Raw genomic sequence first — 20180 nt, forward strand, 5'->3', positions numbered from 1 at the left:
CTCAAAGACTCAATCCTGCAACAGAAGCAGAACACCATGTGTGGAGCATACAGGTCCCTTGGGCTGAGGTGGTGTCCTGTCACTTAATGGTCAACTCCCTGCTTGGAGGAGATGCATTACTGGGTTCTGAAGGGAGCCTGGTCTGGTTCTCCTCGTTTGCAAGTGGGAAATCAGTAGATAACCCCAAAACAACTGTTTGATGGGCTGACGGGGCTGTAAAGGCACTGGGAACACTGGGTGGTGAAAAGAATATTTGTCAAATCTTGCTTTGTTTTTTAAATGTTTAGCTAGAGATCTGTGTCTTTGAATGTGTTTGTAATATGGAGTCTGGTTTTTCCTTAAGGTCTCCTGTAATGGCTGGAGGACTGTTTGCAGTCGATAGAAAGTGGTTCTGGGAGCTGGGAGGGTATGATGCAGGTCTGGAGATATGGGGAGGAGAGCAGTATGAAATATCCTTTAAGGTGAGCCATTTTCTCTGGAAATTACTTTTGTTTTGAAAAGTAAGAATTTGTTCTGAGGCGCAGAATGTGAATGATCTGTCTTGTCCTTTTGTGTGTGACTAAAGGTGAAAGAGCTGGGAGTAGTAAGATAGTGCACAGAAGAATCAGCACTGATGTGAGCAGTGACCTGTGAGGGTGAGTTTTGAGCAGGATTAGCTGGGCTGTCCCCATTCTGTGGTCACAACTCTGATGCAAGAGCTTTTCCCAGCAAGGGTAAGTCAGCTGGTGTGGAGCTCTCTGCCTCTGGGGCTGCTTTGTGCTCACCCTGGCAACATGGTGAAATAATTTCTCCTTGAGGGAAGGAGGATTCCAGTTCCAGGAGGACCTCAGTGCTCAGCCTGAGTTCTCAGAGAGAACAGCTTTGTCTGTAGTCAATCCAGCTGACCCCTAGCTGTGAGGAGCTCAGCCAGGAGGAAATCTTCAACAACTGGAGTCATTACTGTTGCTGGCAATGACTTTGGGTCATTATCTGCCTGGCCTGGGGACAGTTGTGCCACTGATTGACTGAGCTGGTCAGTGGAGGGCTTTAAGAGTGAGCCAGCTGCCCAAATATGCGTACAAAGAGTAACAAGTCACTGTAACCCACCAAGACTGCTGGTACCTGTGTTGGGTTGGACTGTGGAACTCTGAAATCCAGTTTGGGAAACCCACCAGCACGTCCCAAGCTCCTGAAGGCAGGTGCCCAGTCCATAACCTGGACCAAACTGAGTAAAGATATCTACATTAAACTCTGTTTGAAGTTTCTTTCAGAGGTTGAATATTTGATTCTACAGCTGTCTGGATGCCACTAATCTAAGCTAGCTGACCTTACATGAGGCTAGAGGATACAGGGATGTAGTGCACAGTTTGGCTTCAGCAGCTAAAATTCTGTCTCCCCTGGCAAATCAAGGCTCATACTTTACAAAACAGATTCCAGGATCTCCATGCCTCTGAGCAGTTCAGAGGAATACAGAGTGTGGCACATTGCTGTACACACACCCCATGTGCTGCTGGGCAGAACACAGTGGGAGAAAAGACACTGATTTTGAGACAGCCTTTTCTTCCATCATTTCCTCACCAGAACCCATAAGTCACCTTGGATGTCCCTTGTCCTTTGTAACATTGGCAGGAAGGGAGGGGTGAGGGGCTCCCTCTCTGGGGGTGTCATTGTGCTTAGAGCCATTTCACCTGTGTGTTGTGTGTAATGAAATTGTGTAAGGTGCTCATTCTCTGCAGGAGGGGCAGCATTCAGCCTCTTCCTCTCTGAAAATGTTGGTTTCCAAGAGTGATGACAGTGGCTGGGCAAGCCCTTTGTCTTCAGTGCCACAGCAGACAGTCACACTGCTTGATCTGCAGGAAATAAGACTGCCTCATTCATCTGTTTGCTTATCCCCTCTGAAACATGCTGTGTTTTATTTCAGTCCAGAGATGGTAATTTATGGAGGGATAAATTTGCTTTAATTAATCTCTGCAAAGACCCCCTTTTTCATTGTGCAACAGAAAAAACGAAATTTTCACTGAAAGAGGCTCAGTGTATTTTCAGAAATTAAGATAAATTGATACATTCATCTGTGGCTGATAGATTTAATAATTCTCCTGGAATTGCAAGAATAGAAGGTTTGTTCATAGAATTTATGAAGCTATGACATTTCCTGGTGAGCTTAGAGCTATGTTTTTACCTTTAGAAGCAGACTGAAATTTTGTAGTTAAAGGTGCACTGTCAAATAATTTAAAGCTCTGGCTTTAGGTGTGGGGTACCCACTTTCACATTATTTATTATCTCATGGGAATGCAGATTCTAAGCATGCCAGATATACAGCCCAGCTTTAACAAAGATTCTGTTCCTGTCCCTGGGTGCCATGGGTGCAGATACTCTTCTGTACTGCTGGCCTGTGCTCCATTGCAATGGATCTGGCCTTCTCAAGGCTGACCAGAAGTAAAGGACTTCTGGGAGAGGTTTTTTGTGTTTTGGATTTTTTTTTTTCCTTAAGCATATTCTTCTTTTGGCCATTCATGTAGTGTGCTTTGCTGGTTTTGCCTTTATTTTAAAATACAGGGCTCTGTTGCTGAGAGACTGGAAATAAACAAGTTTATTTAGGAACCTCTTGCCTTTCTTTTTGGAAATCGTACGTATTTCTGTTATCAGCTAGCTCTGCTCCCTTCTGAGCAGAAATTTTCAAGCAAGCCAACAGAGAAAGCATCAGTGTTTAACATCTCAGAAAACATTTTGCTAGAGGGTAGATCAAACTCTAGAAACCTTGCACTTTGTATGAAACATGTGCATCAAACATCGTTAGAAAATGTTGTGTGTAGGAGGAACAAAAAAACTGTGGTGAACTTTCAAACCTTAACTGCTGGTTTGTTGTTTTCTGGGTCCTAGCAATCCCTTAAAACAGAAATGTGAGTTTAGAAATGAAGGAGTTGATCTATCTATTCCATATTCAAGCAGAAAACAGGCACTGCTTCCTTCTCTTGACCTGTGTGCATGCAGAGCAGCTCAGTCAGTGTCTGTGAGGCAGCACTGCTGCAGGTCAGGGTGACCCCAGCCACAACAGGCACATCACAGTCTGCAGTGGTGGTTACAGGTGAATTCCCAGGGCTGACCTTGAAGTGTGTTCTTGTATTTTGGAGAAAGTGTAAACAAGCATTCACAGCTGCCTGTGGGGCATTTGTCACCTTTCCTTTCTGCTGCCTCCTGGTTCCTCTGTTCGGCAGGCTTCATTCAGGTGGGGTTCCTCACGTCTCCTCTCTTGCAGCTTTTCCTGGTCTTTTTTTTATCTTCCTGATTGTGGAAACAAAACTCAATTCTTTACCCAAAGTTACAATGGACCTTTCCTCTCCTGAACACAATTTAGCAGCTGCCTACGTAAGCGCTTTGGTTTTTTTTTTACATAAGTGCATTTAATTTGGAGCAGTATGTGTGAAGCATTTAAACTGTTCCCTTCTGCAAGTGCTACTTTGTACAGCACTTAGCTGTGTTCAGTTTTATTTGAGATGGTGTTGCCTCTTTTCCAATATTTTTGTGGCTTCTATTCTGTTTGGCTTACATAAATCTTCACTAAACTGCTTCACGCCTCTCTTCCATAAATACATAGTCTGTGATGTTTTTTGGTTATGGGGAAACAGAAGAGTAAAAAGGGATATGTCTGACTTGTGTAAGCATAAATATAGATGTACTTTGTATCTCAGATCTGAGTGGTGTGGTTCTCAGTCCTTTAATTGCACACTGTACTTGAAGAACAAAGAATGAGAATCCAGAATGTCCCACTCCAGGGGATAAATCATTTCAGTTTTAGAAACGTTTGCCTTGTAATTTGGAGATTGTAAAGCCTTCATAGAAGGCAAAGGGCTCAGTGCAAACAAGCCAAATTGACAGTTGCCCTGAAAAGGACAATTAAAAGGTAGACAAAAGAGCTGGTTAGTACTTGTGGCCTTCAATTCTTACTTCAGCAGTAGGAAAAGAGCCATTGCACTTATTCTGGTCATTGTAGGTCATTGCATTTTTCCAGATCCTTTTCCCGAACCATCAACATGGATTGCTTCTGATTTTCACAGCTTAAAACGTGTTACATGTTTTCCAACAAATCCAAGTGCTCCATGGCTTCTGTTGACATGTCTCATGCCTGCCTCTCCCTTGCCCCATGCCAGCAGCACATTTCTGATTCCCATTTTGCCACTGGGCTCTGGCAGGTGTGTAGTTTGGCTGCAGCTGCCAAGGGATCCCTTCTGACAGCATTTCTGCTTGTGTTGCTGAAGTTAGTGCTGATTGTGAGCCTGCACTGCTTATTCCAGGCACATCTCACTCCACTTTCCAGCAGCTCACGTTTGCCCACACTGGAACAGGCCAGGCATTCTGCTGCTTTTTTTTTGTTGTTGTTTCTTTCAGCCAGCACACGCTGCTTAATTCTGAGGCCCTCAGCTGCACTACAGGCCGGCTTCTTTCCTATCTGGTGATGCATAGAACAGTTTCAGACCATTGACTTGAATTTTTTGCCTCTGTGCACCCTTTTCTTGGTTCAGGTTCCTGAGCAGCCTCCCACCAAGCAGCAGCAAGGAAGTGCTCCCCTCCACTCCCTGAAATGTGGTTATTACAAAGTGCTGTCATTACTCTCAAGTGCTGCAGATGGTGAGGATGGGCTCTGCTGGTGTGTGGTGTGTGAGAAGGTGCTGTGCAAACACACAGATCCCAGTGCCTCACAGGATACCTTAATCTCTCAGAGAGCACCAAGTCCCAGCAGCAGGAGCAGCTGATGCTTCCAGTATAGAGGATTACGATTTTCCTGAGTTATTGTCCTTGCTTTCATCCTCTCAGCTACTTTGTTATAAAGAAAACCCCCTTGACTTATCCTCTGTGCCCTTTTCCTCCCACCTTTCAGTGTGTGCTCACACAACCAGCCAGCTGCTCTCTGTAGGTCCATCCCATGGTCTTCATTTCTGTCTCTTGCAGAAGCAGCTTTATTTTCAAGGCTTAACTATCCTTTGTATTTTTTCCCTCTCTTGGGAAGCATTGGCTCATCGTGGTGCAGCCTTTGGAAACCATAAACCTTGTATACCCAGATAATTTGTGTTCACACACCAACTGCAGCATTGTATTGTGTGTTTGAGAGGAGAGGTTCAGCTGTCTTACCTGACATTGTTTTCTGAAATTGCAGAAAGGGAATTGGATCAGCATAACATTCCCATGTAGAGAATAGGTGGCATATTATCTGCTGCTCTCACAGTATACTGACTGAATCAAAGGCTCTGGAGTTGCTTTATGAATATGGAGTTACAGCTCTCCAGGCTGCTGGGAAGATGGAAGCAATATCACCAGTGTTAGTTTATTTCCCTTGTGTGGTTTCTATTATTAGGGTGAGATTGTGGCCTTAGTTAAATCTGCTCAGTGTGCCTGTTGACCTCAGTGTAGCCAGGTTTTTTTCTTAATTCTGGCAGTTCTGTCAGCTGCTGGATTCCAAGCCCAAAATGAAGATTGGCAAAATTGTGCCTGAGGAGGAAGAGAAATTTCCTGTTCTCTCTTGATGAGATCTGATTAGATTATTGTAAGAAGCACTGTCTGCCTGACCGGGTTTAATTCTTGTTCTTACGGCGTAAATGGCTGTTTGAAATCAGGTGCAAGTTCAGGCTCTGACGTTTTCTGTCATGTCAGCTGAGGAGTGAGGCAAGATGTGTAAAACACCTAGAAGAAACAGGCTAGAGAAGGCAGTAAGTGCCAGTCAGTGTTGTGGGGAAGGCACAAGGTGCTGCCCCACAGCCCAGCACCATTTCAGCTGCCTGACAGCGCAGTATTTTTAGCAGTGTACATTCTGGTGTGTCATGCCTGGGAACTGTACTCTTGTTTAAAAACAACCAAATATCAGTAACTGAGTAGAAGCATTCCCTCAGCTAGCACACAGCTATTTTGGGTTTGCTTCCCTTGCATTTACTCTTTGACAGACCCCTGGATGCGATTCTCTGACCTTTAGCTCTGGGTTTCTAATGCTTTTGTTAGCTGTGCTTTACCAATGCATATCACGCTCTTTCTCTCTCCCCTTTCTTCCAGTTGTATAGATAAGGACTGGTAATTGTCTTTATGGAGGTTGTAATGAGTTCTGTCACCACACAAAGCAGCTCACTAATAAAATAAATCAAAGCAGCAAGGAATGAATGGAAAGCATGCCTTTAAAATTAGATTTGTACTGCGGGTGCCATACTGTCACTTGCAGTGTGAGGCAACGTTAAAAAGGCACAGAGGTGGCAAAGTACCTTGAAAGGGTCACTGAGCTCTGCTGGTAGGGATTAGGAAGCCTTCCATTGCCTCCATTGCAGCATCGTTTGCAAGTAAATATTTTAAAGCACGAGGAAGAAAAGAGCACGTCAAATTGATGTTAGGTTTTACTTATTAAGCAACTCAGTTAAGTAGCTTTTCTGATCACATTGCATGTGTTTGTGTGATGTTGTCTTCTCTGCCTGGAGTCTTGTACCAGCTTGGAGCTCCTGGCCCATCAGTTCTGTCCAGCTTCCCACTCTGCTGCCTCTCCAGCTCTGCAGCTCAAGGACAGCTCCATCCTCTCCAGCTGTACTGACTGCAGGGCTCTGCTGCTCAGCTTGCACAGGGACATCATGTTCCAGAGAGGTGTATTTGTAGTGGCCTGGCTGAAAGCTTTTCCTTAGACAGGCCAGGTGAGGCATCCTGTGGGCAGACAGCAAGGAAAACAGGCTGGTGTTTGCAGCCAGGCTTGTGGTACACCAAAATGCAGCTGCTGTGAGCTCCTTGCTGCAGGGTGCAGTGCAGGGTAGTGCAGGTTGTTGAGGAGTGTGTCTGTGTAACTGAGCTCTGGGCTTCTGCTGCTGCTCCTGAAGGTTTTTATGGTTCCCAGGTCTGTTGCAGCTCTTACAGCCTTGCACAAACCATTTCTGTCCTAGAAACACAAGCCATGTCCAAATTCTTGTTTTCTCAGCCTGTTAATTTCCCAGCAGCAAAATCACACCCTGGCCCTTTGCAGCCAAAAGCACAGTCACTGCAGAATAAAAAGCATTTCTAATTCTATAAGAAACTTCACAGAAGCTGAGTGCTAGTTTCTTTTTCATCTCTTCTGCACCAGCCTCTCAGGACACAGCAGGGACAAAAGGAATGAAATTCTGTAGGAGTGTTTGTCAACTTTCTTCTTGTCTCTCTCACCATAACGACATGTAATTAAGTACCTTGAACTTTAGAAATTGCCCATGAAAAATATTTCTCTAACTGAGAGCAACCAACCTCCATTAGGTTATACACAGTCAGCAAATGACTGTAATTATTAGGGCCAGCAGACAGAGCTGAAACTCCAGAGGACTTTAGTGTCAGAGCTAATAATTATGCAGCAGCCTTGGCCAGATATTTCTCTTCTGAGCTAAGTATTTAATATTGTCACTGTAGAATATTAATGGAATTGCCTTCTATGTGTGAAGCTGTTGACTAAGCTCATTGTACAGTGAACTGTGGTGGCTCAAATTAGCCCCAGTGAGCAGGAAGACCAAGAGCACTGCATCAGCCTGCCTAAAATCCACAGCCTTTGGGGCACTCCCATGGGATCTAGGGACAAACGGAATAGCAAAGGCAGTGCCTCCCTTCAGGAATTCAGAAAGTCATTTCTTTGGCATTCTAAAGGGTACTTTTTCTTTAAGTATTGATTGGATATTTCTGAGAAACACAGAAATATTTCTTAAACCTAATGAGGTAGATTGGCTGGTTTAGAAAACTTATCCATTTGTTTCACTTGGACAAAATTACTACATCCATGCTATAAATAAAGAATAAAAGAAAGTTGTTGCAGAGTGCTGGCACAAAGTGAAATCTTCCCAGATGGGGGAGGAAGCTTTTGGGCCCGCTCTAGACATTAACCCAGCACCAAGGTAGTCATCTCCAACTAGCAGTGTGTTCTAGTGACTTCCTGAGGGCTTTTTTAAAGCTATTTATGTGTTCAGCAGGCAGAGATTTCCACTTAATTGTAAGGCTGCAAAAGCAATGAATGAATGTCAGCAATGAAACCATAAAAGAGCAGTGATAACCACGGGAAAAAGTAGCAGTTTCTTCTGATTTCTGGCACTTGAACAGGCTCATGAATTCCCTGGAGCCTTTTGCATAACACATGACCACCTGTACTAGGGAGATGGCCTCCCTTTTACAGCCTCGTTACACAACCTACACCCAGGGTTTTTTATGGCAGCCCAGTTTAACTATTGTGGTTACTATTGCTGTAATAACATATATCAGTTTATAGCGAGGTGTGTGCTGTTTTCTCATTGCTTGGATTTTTTTTTCCCTGTTCTTTTCTGTATAGAAGGCTTGAGAGCCCTTGTGCTAAATCCAAGCTTGCTGAATGGCTCTAAGCAGGTTGTTATAGGATTTGGGACTAAGGCAAGGAGGGGAGGGGATTTGGGAAGAGTGTACTTTAATGTAAAAATCTGGGTTAAGTTTTTTTTATTACTTGGAAGTCTTTTCTTTTTCGTTTTCCTCCATAAAGCCAAGACTAAATGTTTCCCTGCTGTTCCACAGGTGTGGATGTGTGGAGGTCGCATGGAGGACATCCCTTGCTCTAGAGTTGGTCATATCTACAGGAAGTATGTTCCATACAAGGTTCCCACAGGAGTCAGCCTGGCAAGAGTAAGTGGCAGTGGCATTCCCCACAGCAGGAGTCTGACTGCAGCGTGCCCATGCTGTTGTCTACTCTCACCCCACAACGGGAGGCAAATGTAGGGCTTTTTGTCTGTAATTTGCACTTGTACAGTGCAAGCTGAGCAGTTTTGCAGTGGTGGATGTGTAGCATAAAGGGGAGAGCCCAGGGAGCTGCAGATGTGTGTGTGAACAGCTGCCATGCTCCAGACATCAGCCACTGCTGGGTGCTGGGCAGGGACTTTGTGATCAGGAGCTGGCTATAAAAACAAGATATGGCTTTATTTGTATAATAACTTCAGTCATTTTATAGCTGTGCTCTCTAAGAGCAGCAAGCTTCAGCAGGGTGATTGGTTTTGGTGATTGAAAGACCTCTCAGCTTCAAGCATCACAGACCACTGAATGGGCAAGCTGTAATTTTCCACAATGGAATGTTCCGTGCCATCTTACTTCTTAATCTAGTGTAGCCCAAAGAAGAAAGAGCTTTCGTCTATCCTGCACTGGGTTTCTCTAGCTGATTTTCAAATTGAGGAGGGATTGCATTGCCCTCTGGTGGGAGAAAAACATCCTAGGAGCAGGAAGACTGCAGAACTAAAAACCTCAGAGAGGTGCCCCGCTGTTCTGAAATCTTAAGGTTTGCACAGTGTTACAAAGCTTTAATGGCATCACCCCAGTTATAGATTTGGATTAATTCCTCAGCCCAGCAATGACCTGTCAGAATGACAGAGCACTCTCCTGTCTGTGCCATCTTTTCAGGAGGGAACTGTACTTCTTTTGATTCATAGTGTTTTGATTCCAAGTATTTGGCTCTTTTGTACTCCCACGGTGCTGGAAGGAGACAGCAGAGAGGTAGGAAAGGCTGTTTCTTGGCATCTTAACAGACACCTTGAGGTAAACACCTGCTCCTGTTGTGTGCAGGTTGCATTTGGGGCAGGATCAGCACGCTGCTCACTCTTAGCTTCCTCACTTTTTTGGTGGTAAATGATCACTGCCAGACTGAGCAGCTTCAGGTGAGGAGTCACAACTGCACATGCACATTGCCGAGGGGCACCAAGAATGTGCCTGATGTTGCCAGAGAACAGCCCAAGGTCCAGCACTCTCCAGGGTGCTGTGACAAGCAGGTTGTCTCGAGTGGGTGGTGTTTGTTGCTGTCTTGGAGGTGCACAGGGGATTAAGCTTTACAGTAATATATGAAATGTGCTGCTGCCACAAGGTAAAGCCCTTTGCTTCTGTTCTGAAGGGTCATCACCTGAAAGCTCCATATTCCTGAGGTATCTCAGAGTTTTACCCAAGAAAATGGAAAAATAGTGCTAAGAAAGAGTATTGTGAACTAGAGCTTTTCAAAAGGGAGTACTTCAAATCCCATTCCTAGATGGATATAAAAGATGCAATAAGAAGGATTTAAGAAAGCAGCTTTTTGTCAGAGACCTTTGAATGTCCTGTGGTATTTACCAGCATCATGCTCTGACTAGTTTCCTTACAGAAAAAAAAGGATAAAAAAACAACTTGTGATTAATGTTGTTTTTCTTAGCCACAAGGAACTAGATATAATGGCCAAGTGCCAGCATTCTGTTCTGACCTCAACTGAAAATATCTTTCTAAAAGTCCCTTGGAACTACAGAGTAATAAAAATAATCTTTGTCCTGAAGCTGGAGAGAGAAAGAGTGGATGTGAATGAAAATCCTTTCTGAGCAAAAACACGCCAGCTGCTCTGAATGCTAATGGTGGCTTGTGCAGCACTCTCAGGTGGTTTCCTCTCTCGTTCTCCCCCACAGAACCTGAAGAGGGTGGCTGAGGTGTGGATGGATGAATACGCAGAGTTCATTTACCAGCGCAGACCCGAGTACCGGCACCTCTCTGCGGGCGACGTCGCCGCTCAGAAGGAGCTGCGCAACAACCTCAACTGCAAAAGCTTCAAGTGGTTCATGAACGAGGTTGCCTGGGACTTGCCAAAGTTCTACCCACCAGTGGAGCCTCCAGCAGCTGCCTGGGGAGAGGCAAGTTTGTGCTCTGGCATCTGCAGTTTGGTTTTGTAAGGCTGCCCATGTGCCTCAGTTGCTGTGAGTAAGGTGCGAGCGAGTGTTTAAAGATCTGCTCGATGTTCAAAACCCAAAACTCCTCTACCATTGCACTGGCCTGATCAAAGCAGGCAGTTGGGCAGGCAGCTGCTTCTATTAGTGCACAGCTCCAACGAGAATAGAGACTTGGCTTGTTCTGCATGTTGTATTTAGTGGAAAGCAGAATATGCCAGAGGGAGGATTAGGGAGAGGCGGCAGCTGAGCAATAATGAAATCTTGCATTTCCAAAGGGCTTCACAACTGTGTTGAGCTACTCTTGTTCTTAGCTTTCCCGTGCGAAAGGCAGGAAAACCATCCATATTTTTGAAAGTCAGCTGTGTTCTAGATATAGAATCACCCCAGGAGCAAGGCTGTGAATTGTTACATGGAACTGTTGTGGCTGAGTGTTTTGGGTCGTTTAAAGAATCACTGGCAAAGGTGTTGGCAAAAGTAGGTGTAATATAAAAGTGAAAGCATGACAAAGTTTATTGGTAAGGTTCAGTCTTATGACTTTCTAGAGGGTTAAAGCACACAGAGAAAAAGCAAACTAAAATCAATTAATCTAAAATTGAAAAAAAATCAAAAATTATCTGTGTTAAGACTGGGGATGGAAAAGCATAAGGCTAAAAAAGAATAAGAGAGATCCTCCCGTGGAGTCACAAGGTTCAGAGTGGACCCCTTACTAGCTCTGAACTCAACTAACAGTTTAAACGTAGTGGTTTAACGGCACTTAAACTTAACAGCACTTAATCTATAGCTTAAGTTAAACAAGTCAACAAATAGAATTTACTCTAGCACAAGAGTAACTCACAAATCTAAAGTACTTAAGAATCCAGAAGAGCAATATTCATTGTACATTTGCTATAGCATATTCACACTGGCATAGACTTAAGGGAGAATGTACAAGGTAAAGACCTGTGAAAAATGGCACCACAGCCCAGCCCACAGTGGGCTCTGCAATCCTGTCCCTGCTGGGTTTTGCTGTGTGCTGGGGGTACCACTGGGTCCCATTTTGAGTTCTGTGCTTTCTTCCATCTGTTACTGGCCAGCTCACACTCAGAGTTAGAAGAGGAATCTTCAAAACTATCTTCATACAAATGCTGCAATTTGAGATAATTTGAGCTTTCTTTCCTGGTAGGAGTAGGAGATTCAGTGATTAATTCACTATTTCAGATACGCAATGTGGGAACTGGCCTGTGTGTGGACACTAAGCATGGAGCCCTGGGATCCCCACTGAGGCTGGAAAACTGCGTGAAGGACAGAGGAGAGGCAGCATGGAACAACGTGCAGGTAACAACCTGATAAATCACCAGCCCCTAAATCTGGGCAGGGACAGGTTCCAAGGACAGTGCTGAAGGAAGGCCATTCAGAGCTGTCAGGTGCACCACAAGTCTCACATGCTGATTGTACTTTGGTAGAGGATGTGGCTTGTGCTTGTGGCACAGGGGGTTTGGAGCCTGGCAGATTGTGCAGAGCTTTTACCTCTGCTTTGAAGTTATCAGAGGGAACAAAAGAAATGACAAGAAAACAGTGTGCCAAAACAATAAACCAGTAACAAGGCAGCTGTAATATGTAACAAAGTGAATATTAACTTCAAAGGTTGTGCTGAAAGAAGTGATAGAGGAGCATCATGCATATTAATGAACCTGCAGGAGCATTCAATAACTGTTCACTATCATCCTCCTGACAGGAGGCAAATGCATTATAAACACCCAACCATTGCTGGAGAGATGAAACCAGCCAGGTTATAGATTCACCCTCTCAACATATGAGATGCCAGAAACGACAGCTTTATTGTAACAGAAGGGAGGAAAATATTAGTTTGTCTAAACTGTAGCAGCTGAGCTGAGAAAGAATCAAGAAAACAATGCCTCTATTACACAGCCATGCATAACTCTTCAGGGAATGGCTTCAGTAGTAGGAGACAGAGGGTTGTTGCATATCAATTTGATGCGTGAAAAATAGAAACAAAACCAATTTACTCAGGCACAGTCCAAATCTAAGCCTCTGTTGTGTCAGGAGGATCTTGAAAATTAGTTTTGGCTTATGTTTAGGAAGAGAATGCGGTTTGAACTTCTGAGTAGCATTGAGCCTAAATGATTGTGGTAATTTGTCTCTCAAGAGGGATTTAAAAGACAGCCAAGAACAAAGTAGTTTCTTTGCGCAAAAGTTTTTGGCCACACTGCTTCAAATAGCAGCACCCTGATCATTACTTGTCTTTCTGAGTGCACCAGGAGAGATCTCTGAGGAGAACTGTTCCTCCAGCTGACTCCAGAGGAGCCTCCAGAACAGCTTTTTCCATAGGGACTGGAAGGGAGGCGTGCTGGCTGCCAGCCCTGCAGAAGCACATGGGCTAGTGCTGCCCTTTCATCAGGGCACTGCATTGCCGGGCATAGGTTGTGCTCAGTTACTGGAGTTAAAACTCTTCCTCTGCTCTGTGGAGTCCCTCCTTCATTTCACCTGAGAGTGCTGAGAGTTCATTGCAGGGTCAATAGAAGGGAGCTCCAGGAAGCAACGCCCAAGTGTTTGCCTTTCCTGCACTCCTGTGGGTGGGGTGGGAAGCTGTGGCTCCTGGCCTCTTGTGCCAGGAGTGTGGGACAATTTCTCAAGGTGACTGCAGGCTGCCTGTGCAGACTCTGGTGTTCACTGCCAGCGTTAACTCCGAGCTGCTGGAGCTCTCTGGCTTTTTTGCTGGCTGGGAAGGGCTGTAATTGGTCAGCTGCTCACTTAATCCTTGATGTATGTCTGCATTGCAGAGACATCCAGGGCTGCTCTAGTACCCAGACTGACCAGCAAGGCTGGCTGCAGTAGCACAGTCTCGTTTCACATGCTGTGTGACAGCTGGTACAGCATCCCCTGGTCAGCAGTCCCAGGCCCCAGAGACAGGAGGAGTTTTTCCTCTAGAAGATACTGTCCTTCCCTTGAAGCCATCCCCAACCTGTGGGCACAGGGAACACAAGTATTATGACCAGCCTTTGTGAGGGTCCTGTTTGTCCTGGCAGGTATTCACCTTCAGCTGGAGAGAGGACATCCGTCCAGGGGATCCTCAGCACACCAAGAAGTTTTGTTTTGATGCCATCTCCCACAGCAGCCCTGTGACCCTCTATGACTGTCATGGAATGAAGGGGAACCAGCTCTGGAGATACCGAAAAGTGAGTCTGTGTGTGTGGGTGTACTCTCATCTAAGGTGTCAAATTGCCTGAGGCACTTACATTTCCTGAAAATGTCACCACAATGTTTTATTCCTTCTCTTAATGTAGCTGTAATAAGAGAATCTGCAGAGAGTCTGTTGTCATTGTACCATTGATTGAAAAGAGGTGACTCCCCTGTTTCACTGGTTAGAAAGGTGAGGACCCCAGGGCTCCTGAGCAGAGGACACTGTGCAGTGTCCCCACAGCTGACAGTGAGGTGGGGCAACGCCCTTCTGTTTGCAGAAAGGTGTTCTGAGAGTGGTTTGTTCTGAGCTGCAATGTCCTGCCAAAAGTAGATAAGGATTTATTCATCCTCCTACTAAGCAATGCTATTGTGGGCCACAGGTAAGTAAATTCTTGTCTAAGTGCCCTGTCCTAGTCCTTGCAATCTGCTGGCACAGTGCCTGAGAGGGATGCTGCAGGATTCCAGCAAGAGGCCCTGGGAAGCTTTAGAGAGTCCCAGTGCAGGTGTGAGGACTGGGCTGCATTCTTTCGGAAGGGGTGGGAATGAACTCAGACACTTGTCAACCAGTTAAGTGTGGAACAATTCAGATACACCCAAGTGACATAATAGCTTGCCTAGGTTTTTAAGACTTCCTTCTGTTGGTTTTAAAACAACTTTTCTTCTCCACTTATGCAACCTCACGTCAAATTTCTCTCCTCCAGGACAAGACCCTCTACCACCCAGTCAGCAGCAGCTGTATGGACTGCAGTGAGAGTGATCGAAAGATCTTTATGAATAGCTGCAATCCTTCATCTCCAACACAGCAGTGGATATTTGAACACACAAACTCAACCATCTTGGAGAAATTTAACGGAAACCTTGATCTTTAAAAGACTGAGAGAAAAAAAAAAATATATATATTTTACAATTATAGTTTTTACTGGGGAGGGTTACAAAAAAAATTTTTAATACTTTTTTTTAAACACTTAATGAAGGTAAAAGGGAGAATCTCAGGAGAAGGTTAACTAGCAGGCCAGTCTTTATTGCAAAGATGCTGCATCCTTCTCTTCTGGGGATGGTGGAATTTTAAAGGCTTTGCCAGAGCCACTTCTGTGCTGAGACTGAACAGAAACTCTGTTTTTAGAGGAGTCTGAATGTGTTTCAAATGGCGTTTTTCATTTTTTACCTTTTGTGTTTTATTTCCCACTGGGGTCTAGTGTTAAATGATTTTGTTATCCAGGACCCTGCAGGACTTTTTGTAGCTGCTATACCACCCACTGAAGCATTCCCAAACAGGTGCTTTATCTTCCAAACTCCATATAAGTAAAATATTGAAGACAAGATTTAAGCCTCCAATCAAAAAAAAAAAAAAAAAAGAAAAACCCCATGAAATGTGTATTTTTTTGCCCTGAACCAAATATATTTCAAACAGGTTGAGTATTATTACTTTCCAAATCATAGCTCTGATGAAGGAATGAGCTCTAGTGGAAGTGCAGCCAAGTGTTGGGAATATGGCTGTTGTTATTAGCCATGAGGAATCTGGGTTTCTGGTCCATTCACTTTGCAGTCAGTTTGTCACTCACTGTTGAATCTTCAAGGTGAAAGATTAGCAGAGGGTTTTTTAATAATCACAGTTCTTACAGATAAAGACTTTATGCTAAAAGCCTTTGGATATCAGATTCCAAATTTGCCTCATATAACCTTTTTAGCACACACATCTCTAGGATTTCTGAGTTAAATCTACTGCATGAAGACAATTTCCATTTTTCCTAGTTTGAAGGCTAAGTTAATTTACAGTTGGTGTGAGCAGATTAATTCAGGATAATAAATTCAGGGCTGAGATTAGCCATTGGTCTTTATCTGTTTGTTCATCAGTCTGTAGTTTCTTAAGTCCTGTGGTCAGTGGTGTTCTAGCCTTGTGGAAACGTGCTATTAATCTCTCCTCATTTCCCAGCACCCACAGCACTGTGCAGTTTACTGTGACTGGAAATCTATTTGCTTTAGCAGAGATGTGGGACTGATTGACCCATTTTCCTGGTACCCTCTCTTTTGTGCAGTGAGTGAGCAGTGCAAGGTGTTACCCCTTCTGCTTTGGCTGTGGGATCTGCCAGACAGTGAACCAGGATTGTCTCATCCTAGGAGCTGAAATGTACTGACACTAAAGAATGAATGGAGGATCATTGGTTCAAGTCTATCTGAAGCAAGTATTTTTAAAAAATCTGGTTTCAAATGAAGTTGTTGCAAAAACACATTTACTGGTTCCCCTGACTTAGTCTTGTACTGAAGGGAGCAGTGACATTTTCTGGTAAAAGCTGTGAATGATGACGCAGTGAACAGATGCTGTGTAAATTAATAAACAGGATTCCTTTGCCAGGAATTGCCCAGCTCCTTGGTTTGTCCAGCTGCCCATGCAGGGGTGTTGCAAGAGTAGGTAGCAGGCACCCAGCTCTGGGGTGATGGGGATGGGACCCCTGTGGGATGCTTGATGAGCATTGCCCCTCCTCAGAGGGGCAGGAAAGCTCTGCTCTGGGGTGTCTTTCATGTGAAGGCAAGGAGTTGCTACCCTAGTGTCCCAAAACAAGCAGGGTGGCTCCCTCTGCAGAGCTCCAGAAGCAAAAAGCCCTTTTGTTGCCAGTTGTAGGGTTGTGTCCCGTGTTTCAGATGTGTTGGAGGTCACATAGTGCCGTGCCTGGCAGCTGGGAGCAAACAAGGACACAGCTGCCTGCCCCCAAACTCTCCAGGATTGTGTAGGAGGCTCAGAATCGTTTCCACCTGTCTGATCCACACCTCTGAGGCCACATCTGACCCTTCCTGCCAACTTAGCTGGTCCATGCAGTCATGGAGAACAGGAAACATGGCCACTGCATTTGCAGCTGGGACCAGGCTTTCCAAATTTTGATGTCTAAGATTTTGGCAATAAAGAAAGAAAAAACAGGCCTAGACTTCCCTTATGACAGTTCTGCAGCAGTATTAGGTGGAAGTGAGACCAGCTTCAAGCAGAGTTGACATCTTACGTTCTCGGTTACTACAGTATGTCTATCATTAGGATCCCTTTGCATTTCTGTGGGAGCCAGAGTCACCTTCCAGCACTTTGTGTCCGACTGCTGCTTTCCCTAAGTTATTAATGCTCTCATTAGCAGAGCAGTGCTGACTGTGGAGCCACTAGATGGCCTGACTAGATGTCTTTATGAATGTTTTAATGCCTGTGGAACAAGAAGCTGTTTGTCCATGAACAGTGCTATTTTTTTATAACTGGGACACAATCAGCATATTCTATAAATGGACTGTAGGTTATTCTGCTTGCAGGTTGCAGCTTTGTGTGTCTTAGTTTTCTAATGAGAGGATTAGCTTCTGTTTCTAAACTGCATGGCTTGCTTTGTACTTGGGCTCACCTTGTGAAGGGAGCCCTAGCTTGGCTCACTGGATTCTTCCTTCAGGGCGAGCTGCAGCAATGAACAGGTCTTTTACCACTTGGTGATCTTAATTTGGAGAGAAAGGTCAGCTCTTAGCAGCTTGCACCAACAGACTAGGCAATAGTTGAGGCAATCCCATTTGACAACCCACCACCAGTACACAGAAACTGGAGATTTAGTGTCAGTGGTTGTACCAGGTCCATCTCAGTGTGGTTGATCTCTCTTCTGAAGGTTTGGGATCTGAGTGGGGCAAGAGCCTCACAAATTCTGTACACTTCTGACTAGCTCACTGTGTTTTGAGCTATTAATTATTTGCATCAGTTACACTTTTCAGTACCCTAGAGGCTTTGTTGACTAATGCAAAGACTTAATATTAGCCAACCATCCACTGATTGAGAAATATAAGGTGTATTTTATCATCTGCATCTTTAACTGAGCCTTTGCAGGGCAATCTGATTAATTATTTCAATTACTTTTGGTTATTTGTAAGCAAAATCACTAAAGCATGACTACATAATCAAATCTTCACATCTGCATGCAAGTCAAGACTGGAGATTAAATACTGGTGATTATCTAATGCCAAATACATGTTTTCATCTTTTCCCCCCAAAGGTATTGAAACACCCTCTTTTCGTGGCTGCATATGTTTTGCTGCTTTTAAGTATCAGAATCCCAGACAACAGGGTGTGTGTTATGTTGCATAAAAATACTTTGATTTGCTCTTGAAGCTGTTGTTGATCTATACTGGTGCTAATCTCTAAGGCCTACAGACAGTAAATAGGTTTGGGGCTCTCATGTGTGCAAGGTGTCTTTTCTCATACCTAGGAAATTAATTCTCTTTTTCAAACCACAATAGAAGAAAGTGTGAGCCTTCCTGAAAGGGGAATACAGCATCATTAAAATAAAGATGTGCCTTTTTAAATGTAAATGTACAGCAAATGCTTAAACTTGAACCATTTCCTAGTGCCTTGCTGGACAAGAGAGAAGAGGGAAAGGGGTTGGGGGATAAGGATGTAAAAGAAAGCTTGACTCCTGCAGGGTTTGTGTGTGGGATTTTTTTTTTTTTTAATGTCTGATTTTCAATGCAAAATTTGTGTGAACGACAGTAATTCAGAAGCTCCTGGGTTCCCTCTGTTAAATCGATCTGGTTAATGACTCTGGGGAGGTTTGTCACTCCTAATAGAAAGACTTGGAAAGGCTGGCAGCTTCCTCTGGGTGTGTTGTAACAGCTGAAGCTGTACTGGAAGATAATCTTGGTTAGCTGCTGGATGTTTCACCTCATGGTGAAGGCTCATGATTTCACTGGCATGCAGGATCCTGCATTTTATTTTCTATGTATGCAAAATACATATAGTCCCAAAAGCATATAAAATCTGTAGCAGAAGTGTCTTTCAGAAGAAGTTGATGCCTTCCATCAATAGGAAACTTTTTCAAGAGTGTATTCAAATCTCAAATACAGAAGTAGCAAGAAAGCAATTTCTCAGCCTAACTTTCCTCGTGGTTCACAGGGCTTTGCTTTCCTTTAATATTGGAGTGTTCCAGTCAGCAAACTTTCCTTGTCCCTGCTGCACTGAGATCAGTGACCTGAGAGCCAAACAGGCACCAGCAGCATTGCAGGAGCACAGTGCTCTGGCGCTGCTGCAGGGCTGTGACAGCAGCTCTGCTGGCTCACATCACCCAGGGGAGACATCTCCTAATAGTCAGATTGGGCAATCATGGAACTGCCAGGTGAAAAGGGAGAAGATTTTATTCTAAATTGTCTTTCAGGATACAGACAGGGACTTAGAATTGGTTGGAGAGAACAGCCAGCCTCTGGCAGTCAGCCTGTCACAGGAGCCCTGGTAAAGCCATGTGTGAAACAGCCCAAGTGATGCACCTTGTGTCCCACATGCACTCCCTGCTGCTGGGGTTCGTGGATTCACTGGGTGGTGTCACAGCAAAGGGCAGCTGCCTTGTGGGTCAGGAGCACTGTATGCTGCAATTTCCCAGCTTGTGTAGGATTCACCTTTAAGTGCTTTATTTTCTGACCTAATGAGTCTTGAGTCCAAATTTTAAAACAAGCTGGAAATCCTCACCTGGTTCAATTGGAGAGAGATGCAGTGGGTGGAGAATGGGAAATGAGATCTGAAATTGCCATCAGCATTCAACACAGAGTCATCAATTCATTTCATATTCCTCATTAACCAGTCAGATTGATTTATTCACATTATAAATTTGAAGTGTAACCAAAATAAGCTCACCTCCTGCTCTGATTTCTACTTTGTAGTGCCATGCTTTAGCTTGGAGGATCTGTATAAAACTAGGAATGATAGATCATGGAAACCCTAATGAAAAGCCTGTGTCTGTTTTTGACTCTGCCTCTGCTAGCTGAGTACACTCCTTAATTAACTGCATTTGAGCTTTCTTGGTGCTTCTGTATGACCCAAAAGGCTTCAACGATTCCAGCAGTTGTGAGTGATTTGGGAGTTTTATATAAAGTCATTGGATCAATGTGGTTTTAAATATACTGGTTCAATGCATGAAGGAAAGTCTTAATCCCTGGTATTGAGCAAACAAATGTGAACTTCAACCACAAAACAAGATAAAAACTGATCAAGCTAACAGCCTGAAACTTTAGCCCTCACAATAACAGCAACAAATAGCTTTAGCCTCAAGGGTGGAGAAGGGAATTGGTTTCAAAATGCATTCTCTAGGATCTCGGTGATTAGGTCTAAGTTTGTCTGTACCTTGTACTGCATGCATTTCTCTGTAAAACTGGATGGTGCCTCTTGAATCAGTGTGTATTTATTTTGTGCGTATTAGGAGCAACAGCCTAATATCTGGGGGTGGTAAAGGACTTGTAGCACTTTAATGTAGTAGCTTTCATAAATTGGGAATCATTGATAGAATGCCTAGTGTTTTTAAAGTTGAATGGACTTCCTTTTATAATATATTTAAAATAAATTTTTAATGTGTTTTCTGAAAA

General features: G+C 44.1%; 1 protein-coding gene across 1 annotated transcript in view; it reads left to right on the top strand.

The window, feature by feature from the left end:
• The window catches only part of GALNT10 (polypeptide N-acetylgalactosaminyltransferase 10), an 80826-nt gene extending 60646 nt beyond the window's left edge, over positions 1-20180 (top strand). Inside the window, exons 7-12 of the mRNA XM_032750800.3 lie at positions 344-461; positions 8494-8601; positions 10386-10607; positions 11841-11957; positions 13670-13819; positions 14525-20180. Of these exons, the coding sequence (XP_032606691.3) occupies positions 344-461; positions 8494-8601; positions 10386-10607; positions 11841-11957; positions 13670-13819; positions 14525-14692 (883 nt within the window). The 3' untranslated portion in view covers positions 14693-20180. The remainder of the gene's footprint in view (positions 1-343; positions 462-8493; positions 8602-10385; positions 10608-11840; positions 11958-13669; positions 13820-14524) is intronic.

Source organism: Taeniopygia guttata, chromosome 13, assembly GCF_048771995.1.
Source record: "Taeniopygia guttata chromosome 13, bTaeGut7.mat, whole genome shotgun sequence".
In the NCBI taxonomy this organism is placed as follows: Eukaryota; Metazoa; Chordata; class Aves; order Passeriformes; family Estrildidae; genus Taeniopygia; species Taeniopygia guttata.